Below are 13952 nucleotides of genomic sequence, written 5' to 3'. Positions count from 1 at the left end.
CTTTCTGACATACCCCTGGGGGCTGTGGCCCTTCCCACTCAAGAGTTACTGGACAGAGTCATTGTTGGTGATAACTGTTATTTCCCTTAAGAGCATTAGGGCAGAATCAAGCCTAAGAGCACAGTGCCCCAAAATCACTTCTAATGGCTACTGAGCTGGAATGATGTACCACCATGCATGGACCAATTCCTTTCCCTGGGTATAAAGCTATTTTCACAATTACAAACATCATATTGAACATCAGCTATGTATTAATACCTCTATCTTTATACATATCTTCAATGAAATTTTTGATACTTCTTCACTAATTAAAATAAAAATCAAGGGGATTTCCCTGGTGGGCCAGTGGCTAAGACTCCTCATTCCCAATGTGGGTGCCTGGGTTCGATTCCTGGTCAGGGATCTAGATCTCACACGCTACAACTAAGACCCGGGGTGGCCAAATAAATAAAAATTTGAAAAAATAAATTTATGGGGTGTCTGTAAGGGAGTGTTAAGTTGCTAAGTCTCTCATTCTGTTTCAATGAAATCCTATTAAGTACGAGAATCCAACCAAAAAAGGAAGGATGAGCCACAGTTAGGAAATCTGGTTACTTAAAAAAGGAAGGATGAGCCACAGTTAGGAAATCTGGTTACTTACCAGCATCTTTGATCCAATTATCATAAAGATGCACGGTCCTCGATGTAAGATCACTGAAGGCCATTTTCCACAGGAATTACTGACAAACAAACAAAAAAAAGAGATGGGTTTATGATCTATAGATGCAAATAAAGCCAAGTTCCTAGTAATACAATATTAAATATGCTAAAAATTTAATAGGAATAACTGGCAAAACAACAAACCTACCGGGGGTAAATGCATTAGTGAACCACAGTAAACCCTGATGCAACTGCAATCACTTAAAAGACTTTTCATCACAAAGACAATGCTGAATTCACTTAAAAAGGCTGATATTCTATGTACCAGATACAAAAGGGGTAAGCGATTCTAAGAACTGTCATAGAAGCATCCATCTTCCTTTTATGGCAGCAAAATAGGTCAGGAATGGACTGTGCCTCCCATGGCAAGGTTGAACCAAGTCAAGAAGATAAACTTTCAGAAAAGATACTCTGATCCAAACTTTTAGCTGATCTTCAGGTGTAAGAAGTTCTTCTGTATTCAAGTTTATATAACTTAAGTGAAACTGAGGTAGACAGAGGGAGGAAAAGAAGATCTACAAGATCCAAAGAGAAGGTGCCTAGTTTATCTGGACAGATAGACAAAAACAGTTGGAAAAAGATGTCTTCTGAAAAAGAAGACCAATGAGGGGAAACTAGCTCTATCGTGTATTAAAAGATATTTTGAATCTTTAGTAATTAAAATAGTGTGACATTGGTACATGAAGGGAGAAGGCAATGGCACCCCACTCTGGTACTCTTGCCTGGAAAATCCCATGGACAGAGGAGCCTGGTGGGCTGCAGTCTATGGGGTCACTAAGAGCCGGACACAACTGAGCGACTTCACTTTCACTTTTCACTTTGATGCATTGAAGAAGGAAATGGCAACCCACTCCAGTGTTCTTGCCTGGAGAATCCCAGGGACGGGGGAGCCTGGTGGGCTGCTGTCTATGGGGTCGCACAGAGTCGGACACAACTTAGCAGCAGCAGCAGCAGCAGTACATAAAGAAGCCAAACAGTGGCACAGAACAGAACATCTAAGAAACATACCAAAAACATTTGGGATTTTAGTACCATATTTCATAAATTCTAAGATATACACTTTCCCAAATTTTAACATCTCTGAAAACAGTCAACACCATACAAAGGAATGGGACATCATAAAACGACCAGTATGTTTGATTTCAAGTCATATGGTGGGAAGACGAAAAAGTTCTGAAGGTAGATGGTGGTGATGGTTGTACAAAGCATGCAAATATACTTAGTGCCACTGAACTTTATATGGTTAAAGTTAAAAATGGTTAAAATGGGAAATTTTACTTAAAATGGTTAAAATGGTAAATTTTACATTATGTATATTTTACAAAAAAATAAACCCTCTAGGTCTGCAACAGAAAAATTTAGACTTTATTCTGGTATTCTAAGATAAAGCCATTTTATATTATATATATATAATATATATGTATATTTTTAAAAGACATATTGTATATGATATACGTGCACTTGAAAGCAGTAGGCACTTGAATTACCAGCAGTTGTTGAGTAAATGGTGTGATACAACTAGAGAGTCATCTGAAAATAAAAAGTGGGATCCAAAAATTATACTATAAACCAAAATAAACTCCAAGTATTAATAGATCAAAGATTTAAATAAAAATTTTAAAGAACCATGAAAGTCCTGGATGACAACAGGGAGAACACTTTTATAATCTTGGAGTAGGAAAAAACTTTTTAAATTTGACTTAGTAGTTCATAAAACATAAAAGAAGACTAATAAATTTAACCATATGAAAATCAAGAAGAAAAAAGGAAAAAGGCAAATGACAAGGAGAAAGAAATATGTTCAATTCATAATACAAACAAGTGATACTCTCCCTAATATATTAAGGATTCTTAGAAACTGATAAGGAAACACCTATAAACCAAGAATAAAGCAGACAAATTTCACAGAAATGGAAGTGTAAACGGCTCATAAGCATATAGAAAGTGCTTAACTTTAACCATAGTAAGAAAAATCTATAATACTGCATTTTATTGCATTGGATGGGTTAAAGTCCAAACATTTTATCAGTCAGATTAGCCAAAATTTGCACCGCCACCAGTAATGTATGAGTTTTCCACAATCCAAAAGTGTGTTCCCTCTGTTGGAAGGATTGTGGAAAACTCACATATTGCTGGTGGCAGTGCAAATTAGTATATAAACCCATATTTTTAAGGCAACAATCCTATTTCTAGAAACTTCTCCTATAGAAATATATGCACATATGCACAATGACATATATTCAAGCTTATTCATTGTATCAGTCAGTAAAAGATTGGAGACAAGCCAAATGTCGATTAAAGAGGGCATGCTAAGTTGCTTCAGTTGTCCAACTCTTTGCAACCCTGTGAACTGTAGCCAGCCAGGCTCTTCTGTCCATGGGATTCTCCAGGCAAGAATACTGGCGTGGGTTGCCATTTCCTTCTCCAGGGGATCTTCCCTGACCCAAGGATCGAACCCATGTTTCCTGCCTTGACAGGTGGATTCTTTACCATTGTACCACCTGGCACACTTCAGAGGAGCTCTCCAAATACAGGATGGTATCTCAGCATGACCTCTGATCTGATACATCCTGTGTCCTCAAGCTGAGTTCAAACTCAAGATTGGCTGCGGGGATGCCAGGATTTTGCCAGAGTCAGCCTGGACTCTAGTTTTCCTGTGGATTGTGTCTATACCAAACGTATGATATGGGAGTAGGAGCAGAAACTTTGGGATCACAAAGACCTTGGTTTGAATCCCACCACTGACTAGCTGTGTGACCCTGGGCAAAATTAAAGTTCAACCTCCTTATCTGAAAAATGGCAATTTACAACCTAACAAGATTAAAAAACAACAACTCATTGTTTTAGAATAATTGTTTGGAATAATTTATGAGTTAATATATAAAATTCATGAAATTTATATGATAATATATATGAAATTTAGAGCACAGAATCTGATAAAAAATGAACATTCAATCAAAATCAGATATTATCATTTGTAGAGATAAGCTATACAAATTTAGATGGAAAGCATCTGGCCAAGTTGAATGGCAGTGTATGGAACAGATCTAGAGAAAACTCTACTACTTTCATTTTTAGAGCTGGTATGTCACAAATTATACATGATTCTTCCCTTGATGTTTTTCAGTGGTTTTGATATAAGTGTTTTAGATCCTGATAAAAGCTCCTTTCCCGCTCACCTTAACCACTGATGTAACATACCTTGAGCCACTATTCTCCTAATTAAACTGCCAAAATAACGCTGTTTAAATTATTCAGAATCAGAGTGAAGGATTCTAATTTTATAGGGCAAATGGTGGACTTACATTTCAAAGTATTAAGCTGTTTTCTGGGCAAGCCCTGCCTCCTCTTCTTCCCCTACTCATTCCACTCAGGCCTTTTTCCTCTCCCCAGCCCTCATTAAAGCACAAAGCCTCAAAGAGACCACAGCAGTCTAATGCCGGTCAGCAATACTCACAGGCAGCAAACACAGCTGGTTTTTCTAATCTAAAAGACTATGCAAGATTGAGATGGAGGAAGAGGGAGAAGGTCATCAGAGGAGTAACTCACACTGGAAAGGTCTGTGAGGGGGAATTTGCAGAAGCAGATACCCACCAAGTGAGGGAAGACCGAAGAGACAGAAAAGGGACCTGGTGGCTCAAGCTTACTGGAGTGGAACTCTCTCACTGATCCTTTGCTTGAAGATAACCTGCTATCCAACAGTCTTTAACCCTTGTGGACCCACCAGAGGAAAAGGAACGTGGATCATTGTATAAAAATGGGGCAAGAAAAGAAAACCTGATCCCTTTAGCCTGTTGGAACTAAATAAACTGCTGAGAATTTCCTTATAAGCTGACTCAGTGATGGACTCGGTGCTAATATTACATTGCTGGGTCTAGTCTAGAAAATTGTTAGTAAATGAATTGAGGGCAACCTGAGTTGTCCTGTAAATACAGCACCCCCAGACTAGAGCCAGGCATACCTTCCCCCTCCTAACCCAGACACCCTCCTCACCCGCCCTTTAATACAGACCTTTGATTTTTTTAGTGAATGTACTGTTCAGAAGGAGAGAAATAAATTTTATGTGGTGAAGGTATAGAGATATCTTCTAGCTGATAGCAGAACTAGGGCCTTAATAACTGATTTAAAATACTCAGTGGCATAAAATTTCAGGTCTGGAGAGGCCAGAATAGTCAGGGTTCTCATACATGAAAGCAGAGACTTAAAACTCAGCAACAGTAGACAGATGACCACACCTCCATAACGGGTGGATAAGACAGGCAGGTGCTATCAGGGAACAGAAAAAGCCTCCTTTGCCGGAGCTCAGCCCTTCTCCAAAGGCCTTGGATATATGTGTCAGGACGAGAGTAAACAGGAACTCACTGATGGGGAACTGGTGCTTCTATTTCATTGACCAGCACCTGCAACAAACCATGAATTTCACTCTTTGTAGTGGACAGTATCACTTCGTGACTGGATCATTTGGTGAAGGAGAGACTTAATCTGCCTAGACTAGCTCCTTTGTTTTTGTTTAGTCGCTAAGTCATGTCTGACTCTGCAACCCCATGGACTGCAGCACACCAGGCCTCCCTGTCCTTCACTATACCCTGGAGCTTGCGCAAACTCATGTCCATTGAGTTGGTGATGCCACCCAACCATCTCATCCTCTGTCATCCCCTTCTCTTCCTGCCTTCAATCTTTCCCAGCATCAGGGTCTTTTCCAATGAGTTGGCTCTTCACATCAGGGGGCCAAAGTATCAGAGCGTCAACTTCAGCATTGGTTCTTCCAATGAATAGTTAGGGTTGATTTCCTTTAGGATTGACAGGTTTGATCTCCGTGCTGTCCAAGGGACTCTCAAGAATCTTCACTAACACCACAATTCAAAAGCATCAGTTTTCCTCACAGCCCTCCCATCAGGGAGCTTGCACAAGTCTCTTATCCTCATGCATCAGAGGGCAGAGAGAAGAAGCAAGAACTACAACCCCACGGCCTCACGAATGAAAACCACAATCACAGAAAACTAACCAAAATGATCACATAAATCACAGCCTTGTGTAATTCAATGAAGCTATGAGCCATGCCATGCAGGGCCACCCAACACAGTGGGTCGTGGTGGGGATTTCTGACAAAACAGTGGTCTACTGGAAAAGGGAAAGGCAAACCACTTCAGTATTCTTGCCTTGAGAACCTCATGAACAGTATGAAAAGGCAAAAAAGACTAGCTTCTTTAGACCTGAAATTAAAGATGTCAAGTTCAAATGTGATATATGTACCTGCTCCAAGAGCTTACCTGGAGACTCTTTGAAGCCACATATATACTAACACCAGGACACATAATGAATTTGAGGGATCCGATCACTTTGAGATCTGCCAATAGGATTCAGAAGGCAGCACTTTGCTGAGGACTTTCTGAAATTCATTCAGATAGGGCTGTGACCATAAGGTTGCCTGTGGTGGGAAGTACTTGGCAGGAGTCCATAAATTGAAAACCTTTGCCAACCACTTCCACATGAACCTTCATGTATTGGGATTTATCCAAATCCTGCAAAATATACTGGGACACTCTCCCTGAGGGAAAGGAGTGTAAAGTCAGCATCTGGCTTTCCCAGGGCATGCCTGTCATCCCAGAAGGGCTATATGGTTCTCCCTTTCTCTTTTGATATTTGGGAGGCCCTGGGCTCCCTACTGATCTCTGATTTAGAAGTCAGACATCAGATCTGCAAGAACAGATCTGGCTAGCTGCAGACCCTGCTCAGGGACACATAAACTGAAATGACCTGTAGGAAGGTACAAGCAGAGAGAAGGAGGTCTGTAATGGAAATTGGGCAGCAGGGTGAGAACAAAACTGACCTACCTGAAGCTGGGGTAAGGCGATCAGAAATTTTAAGTGTATTAAAATGTGAGAAAGACTATAAAGTGATCATTTGTTTGTTTAAACCAGGTTTTTCAACCTCAGCTTTATTGACATTTTTGCCAAACAAGTTATGGGGAGTTGTCCTGAGCAATGCAGGATTCTCAGCATCAACCCTGGCCTCCACTCACCAAATGCCAAGAACACTCCTTCTCTAGCTGCGACAATCAAAAAGGTTTCTAGAAGTTACCAAATGTCCCCTAGCATGTAAAGCCATCCCTAGTTGAGAACAACTGAGTGAACTCCGGGAGTTGGTGATGGACAGGGAGGCCTGGCGTGCTGCGATTCATGGGGTCGCAAAGAGTCGGACACAACTGAGCAACTGCACTGAACTGACTGACCAATATTTTTTCATTGAAATAAAATGCTTCAGAGTAATCACTTCAGTAATTATATCATTTCAGTGGTACTGCTGTTCAAAGCAGTTTTTGAGCTTTTCTTTACAAATCAACATCAGAGTTTTTCAGAATTTCATTTAATTGGCTCTAAGGGAGAAAAGTCTTTGTCTACTGCTTTAAAAATCATGCCCAGAACTAATCAAAGTTAAGAATAGTTTCAAAAGTCAGTGGATCACGCTGAGCTATGTCTTGATAAGTGGAGTTGGAATGGGGGAAGTAGAGCTGGGATTAATCATAATTTACTAACATTTTCAACTTATGGTTTGTAAACTGCAAAGGAACAAATCCAGAAATGTTTAGGGCTATGGTAATATTAGTGGAATATATGTATAGTAGCCTGAGGTGACTATGTGGGATGTGTATTTTCCAGCATGTATTTTTTTTAAGATTTATTTGTTTATTTATTTTTGCCCATGTTAGGTCTTTGGTGCTGCACGTGGGCTTTCTCTAGCTGCAGCAAGCGAGGGCTACTCTTTGTTGTGGTGCCCGGGCTCCGCATGGCAACGGCTTCTCTTGTTGCAGAGCATGGGCTCTAGGTGCGTACGCTTCAGCAGTTGTAGCACACAGGCTCAGCAGTTGTGGCTCACGGGCTCAGCAGTTGTGGCACACGGGCTTACTTGCTCCACGGCATGTGGGAACTTCCTGGACCAGGGATCAAACCCTTGTGCCCTGCATGGGGGAATCCCAGATTCTGAACCACTGGACCACCAGGAAAGCCCTCAGCGTATTATTTTAAGTCCTTTTTTCCCTTCGTCATCTATTATGACTTCAAATTTAAATAAAGTAAGTCGAGAATGTGAACAGACTCAGTGAAAAATTATTTCAAAGGATAGATTTTCAATTTTGCTAATTACCATATACTTGTGTGTACTGCGATTATACGTATATACACATAAACACACACAGAGCAGAAGCGAAAAGTACATCATACTCCTTACACTTACCATACAGGGTTTTGTGTTTTATTTTTATGTTTCATATATACATTTGTGTTTCTCTTTGGCATTTCCTTAATCAGCTAGATTATGCAAATCACCTTGGGAATGAAACACAACAGAGAAGGCAAAAAACCAGAAAGATTTATCCTAGATTCTGAGTTATAAAAGCTTAGTTACATAGCCATACAGAAGAACTCAAGGGCCTACACAAGAGATCTGGAAGGAAACCTTGGGAGTTTCCATGCCTCCTAGCACAGAAGAGCATGCTTCAGGCTTGGGAAAGGGGAGAGTCAGAGGGAAGGCAACTCGTGCTGATCTCAGAAAAAAGGGCAATAAGCCCTGGTGAGGTGCCAAGTAGGATTAAGGAAACAGAGAGGAGAGGGATCAGGCTCAGCTGCCTGGGTAGAGGGGGAACAGGTGGCTGATATGGCCTTAGGCAGCCATGGAGAGTGTCTCCCATGAGGTGAAAGGGCAGCATAAAGTCTCCTGAGTGCCCTCAGTGGACGTGGCTGTGTTGCAGAAGAGCTGCAGAAAATGACGGAGCCGTGTAGCTAGCAGCAACGCAGACCTACACGGACCGGTGCTCAAAGACCTGAAGGACCCTGGACATCTCAGGGGATGGCCGTGCAGACAGAGGACATGGAGACCAAAGGACTCCTTCTTCCCACTCACTTGATCCACAAGCTTTCTGTAACTTGCTGAGAGATTTTGTTCTTACATGGCTGACTTTGTCAAAAGAGGTTTGAAACCATTTACGTATGGGATCAGACAGTACAAACTTCCTCTCTCCTCTACTCCTAAAAGTAGCGGTTGCCAGACCTGGTTGATTGCTAATCACCTAGAGAAAGATTAGTATGTCTGGGGAGACACTGATGATGGGCCAGGTTTGGGAACAACTTTTTTCCTTTTATTTCTTTCTAATTTAAAGATAATTGCTTTATACTATTGTGTTGGTTTCTTCCATACATCAACATGAATCAGCCATAGATATACATATCTCCCTTTCTCTTGAATCTCCCTCCCACTGAGAACTTTTTTTTTTAAGAGTTTCTTCTTTATACTGCACAAACTGTTCTCTGACATGACAATATCCACAGTATGAGAAATACACATGATTCATGATAAAAGATTCAATAATGCGTGTCACTTGGATATGGTAATATATCTGGGTCAAGAACGGGAAGAACAGGAGGTGCAATCAACAACGGAAACAATTTCTCTGATGATCCAAATAATTGCAACAGATATGAAATCTGCAGCATCTTGGAGTCAGCATATACACCCAAAATGTAAAGTATTTAAACTGTGTCAAGGGTGAAATAAGTTTCTTAAGCATTTGTGAAAAGAGAAATTATTGCTACATCTTAGGTCTTAGTAACTTACAGAAAATTAGAATATAAGCCTTGTCTTTTAGGCAAACAAAAGTGATCAACACAAATATCAAACAAAGATACTAAGCACCTAATTTCTGTTTTTCAAATGGGAATGTTATAGTATCAAGGATCATGCTTTCATTTGGAAATAACAGAACACAACTTGAAGTGCTAAGCAGTAAGAGCTGTTACACAGAAACATAGAAAAAGAAGTCCAAAGGCAGGAAAATTTCTTCCGAGTTAGTTCATTTCTACTTTGTCATTTTTGTGGAAAAAGATGGTGATCGTCATTCCAAATATCACATTCTCATACACCTTCTTCCAGAGTAGTAGAAGAGTCTTTTCTTTGTGTCTCTTTTTAAGAGATTTAAAACCTTTTCCAGTGCTCTCAGAGGCCCCTTAAACACCTCCTCCCACAACTGTATCACATTTCCATATTTAAATGAAGCACTGAAAAAGGTTTGGGCATGTAGTGGTTTCTAAAGGGTAATTGATATTGTGTTTATCCCCACCCTGCACATTTGGGGAAGCACATGGCTGTCTCCTGTGAAACCTGTATGCAGGTCAAGAAGCAAAAGTCAGAACCAGAAATGGAACAATGCACTGGTTCCAAATCGGGAAAAGAGTATGGCAAGGCTGTATAGTGTCATCCTGTTTATTTAACTTATATGTAGAGTGAAAGTGAAAGTGAAACAGCTTAGTCGTGTCCGACTCTTTGCGACCCCATGGACTGTAGCCCACCAGGCTCCTTTGTCCATAGAATTCTCCAGGCAAGAGTCCTGGAGTGGGTTGCCATTTCTTCCTCCAGGGGATATTCCCGACCCAGGGATTGAACCCGGGTCTCCCACATTGCAGTCAGACACTTTACCATCTGAGCCACCAGGGAAGCCCATTGAATGAAGTGAGTGAAGTTGCTCAGTCGTGTCCAACTCTAGGCTCCTCCGTCCATGGGATTCTCCAGGCAAGAATACTGGAGTGGGTTGCCATTTCCTTCTCTAGGAAATGTAGAGTATATCATGTGAAATGCTGGGCTGGATGAATCCCAAGCTGGAATCAAGATTGCTGGGAGAAGTATCATCAACCTCAGATATACAGATGACACCACTCTAATAGTAGAGAGTGAAGAGGAACTAAGGAGCCTCTTGACGAGGGGGAAAGAGGAAAGTGAAAAAGTTGGCTTAAAACTCAATATTCAAAACACTTAGATCATGGCATCTGGTCTCATCGCTTGATGGCAAATTGATGGGGAAAAAGTGGAAGCAGTGACAGATTTTATTTTCTTGGGCTCTAAAATCACCCTGAGTGGTGACTGTAGCCATGAAATTAAGATGCTTGCTACTTGGAAGGAAAACTATGACAAACCTAGACAGCTTATTAAAAAGCAAAAGACATCACTTTGCCAACAAAGGTCTGTATAGTTAAAGCTATGATTTTTCCAGTAGTCATGAATGGATGTGAGAGTTGGACCATAAAGAAGGCTGAATACCAAAGAATTGATGCCTTTCAGTTATGGTCCTGGAGAAGACTCAAGAGTCCCTAGGACAGAAAGTAGATCAAACCAGTCAATTCTAAAGGAAATCAACCCTGAATAATCATTGGAAGGACTGATGCTGAAGCTGAAGCTCCAGTACTGTGGCCACCTGATGTGAAGAGTTGACTCACTGGAAAAGACTCTGATGCTGGGAAAGATTGAGGGAAGGAGAAGAGGGGGGCAACAGAGGATGAGATGGTTGGAAAGGACAGGGAAGCCTGGCGTGCTGCAGTTCATGGCATCGCAGAGAGTTGGACATGACTTAGTGACTGAACAACAATGGCTTGAGGGTGGAAGGATGAGTCTGAAAAAGGCAGAAGACTTGATAACCCACAAGGAAGAAAGAGGGGTTGGCTTTGAGAAACAATGTCTGCTTAAATTGTGATTTGAAGAGATCACTCTTCAGTGGCATTTCAAATAGGAACCAAAGCTCCAACAGGGAGCCTACCCATCTAAGTGCTCTCTGCTCATCCTGGTGATGGGTGTTCAGGATAGACTAATCTTGAGTTTTTGTTTGTTTGTTTGTTTAAAAAAACATGATTGATAAGTTAAGCATGTTTTGCAATACCATATAAGACTTTCTAGTGACCCTTACATGTCTGCTATTTAAGACTATCTTGTGCCAGTCTCTGATGATACAGATAACACACTATAAATCCATAAATATAGACAGTACAGAGCTGGACACACACTTGTAATTGTTATGATCACAAAGAGTCAAATACAACTGAGTGATAACACTTTATATATTATTATTTAGCTGAATCCATTGTGGAATTATCCACATTATATGCAGTCCTACAGCACAGCATAATAACCAGTACTGATATCTGCCTCTGGTGCATTGGGACAGCCAGGTCGGTTTTCACGGGGGGTCTTCTGTCTGGTGGACTGGACACTCATGCCCCACTGCTGTCCATTATTTTGCTTCTCACTCCTGCTTGTACCTGTACCTCTATGTTAGGTAGTTACCACACTACATTTTATCTGTAGACACATCTTGCATCACTTAAAACTCTAGTAAGTTCTTGTGGAGTAATAAGAGGGGTGTCATGTACAAATGTACATCTCACACAGAACTACACCAGGGGAGGGAAGGCAAGAAATACATGTCCATGGTATGAATCAATCAAGTAATGATCAGAGCTAATGTTGACACTTTGTTGCACTGACTAGCAGGAAGGTCCAATGTTCTCAACTTCAAATTAAGTTAAAGTATAAGGAAATGAGGCATGTTTATCTGTAAATAATTCATTGACAAGGTCAACTTCTCAGTTACTTGCAGTTTAATTGGATTTTCTTGTGCCTTTTGCCTTTTTCTGAGATGTTATACTTGATCTCTCAAAAGATTTCCTTTAATGGGATTTGATTCTGAAAAACTTGAGGAGTGTTATTTTCATTAAAGGTAAATTGTACTTTTTTTCTCTATTTAACTCTAGAAATAAAATTATTTGTATTTCATTCATTTGAATTGTGACCATTTAATGAAATTCTCATGGCTTAAAGGAAGACATGAACATTTAAGTTAGAGTATAACATATATATATATTCTATATTTATATTATATATGTTTAAAAATATTATATAATTCTATATACATATATATATTATATAAAACTATATAGTGGAAGTGAGAAATAGATTTAAGGGACTAGATCTGATAGAGTGCCTGATGAACTATGGACAGAGGTTCGTGACATTGTACAGGAGACAGGGATCAAGACCATCCCCATGGAAAAGAAATGCAAAAAAGCAAAATGGCTGTCTGAGGAGGCCTTACAAACAGCTGTGAAAAGACGGGAAGTGAAAAGCAAAGGAGAAAAGGAAAGATATAAGCGTCTGAATGCAGAGTTCCAAAGAATAGCAAGAAGAGATAAGAAAGCCTTCCTCAGCGATCAATGCAAAGAAATAGAGGAAAACAACAGAATGGGGAAGACTAGAGATCTCTTCAAGAAAATTAGAGATACCAAGGGAACATTTCATGCAAAGATGGGCTCAATAAAGGACAGAAATGGTATGGACCTAACAGAAGCAGAAGATATTAAGAGGAGGTGGCAAGAATACACAGAAGAACTGTACAAAAAAGATCTTCACGACCCAGATAATCACGATGGTGTGATCACTGACCTAGAGCCAGACATCCTGAAATGTGAAGTCAAGTGGGCCTTAGGAAGCATCACTACAAACAAAGCTAGTGGAGGTGATGGAATTCCAGTTGAGCTATTTCAAATCCTGAAAGATGATGCTGTGAAAGTACTGCATTCAATATGTCAGCAAATTTGGAAAACTCAGCAGTGGCCACAGGACTGGAAAAGGTCAGTTTTCATTCCAATCCCAAAGAAAGGCAATGCCAAAGAATGCTCAAGAGAAGAAGAAGAAGAAAAGTCGCTCAGTCGTGTCTGACTCTTTGCGACCCCATCGACTGTAGCCCACCTGGCTCCTCGGTCCATCGGATTTTCCAGGCATGAATACTGGAGTGGGTTGCCATTTCCTTCTCCATACTACCGCACAATTGCACTCATCTCACATGCTAGTAAACTAATGCTCAAAATTCTCCAAGCCAGGCTTCAGCAATACATGAACCGTGAACTTCCAGATGTCCAGCTGGTTTTAAAAAAGGCAGAGGAACCAGAGATCAAATTGCCAGCATCCGATGGATCATCGAAAAAGCAAGAGAGTTCCAGAAAAACATCTATTTCTGCTTTATTGACTATGCCAAAGCCTTTGACTGTGTGGATCATAATAAACTGTGGAAAATTCTGAAAGAGATGGGAATACCAGATCACCTGACCTGCCTCTTGCGAAACCGATATGCAGGTCAGGAAGCAACAATTAGAACTGGACATGGAACAACAGACTGGTTCCAAATAGGAAAAGGAGTACATCAAGGCTATATATTGTCACCCTGCTTATTTAACTTGTGTGCAGAGTACATCTTGAGAAACACTGGCCTGGAGGAAGCACAAGCAGGAATCAAGATTGCCAGGAGAAAGATCAATAACCTCAGATATGCAGATGACACCACCCTCATGGCAGAAAGTGAAGAGGAACTAAAAGGCCTCTTGATGAAAGTGAAAGAGGAGTGAAAAAGTTGGCTTAAAGCTCAACATTCAGAAAACTAA

At 40.6% G+C, this 13952-nt stretch overlaps 1 protein-coding gene across 1 annotated transcript in view; it reads right to left on the bottom strand.

Annotated features, from left to right (window-relative positions):
• The window catches only part of ELOVL7 (ELOVL fatty acid elongase 7), a 28403-nt gene extending 27677 nt beyond the window's left edge, over positions 1-726 (bottom strand). The window contains exon 1 of the mRNA XM_010853468.1: positions 641-726. Within this exon, the coding sequence (XP_010851770.1) occupies positions 641-704 (64 nt within the window). The 5' untranslated portion in view covers positions 705-726. The remainder of the gene's footprint in view (positions 1-640) is intronic.
• Positions 727-13952: the final 13226 nt, after the last annotated feature.

The sequence above is a fragment of the Bison bison genome, unplaced genomic scaffold (assembly GCF_000754665.1).
Source record: "Bison bison bison isolate TAMUID 2011002044 unplaced genomic scaffold, Bison_UMD1.0 scf7180017864328, whole genome shotgun sequence".
In the NCBI taxonomy this organism is placed as follows: domain Eukaryota; kingdom Metazoa; phylum Chordata; class Mammalia; order Artiodactyla; family Bovidae; genus Bison; species Bison bison.
This window is presented reverse-complemented; position numbering and strand designations above follow the sequence as displayed.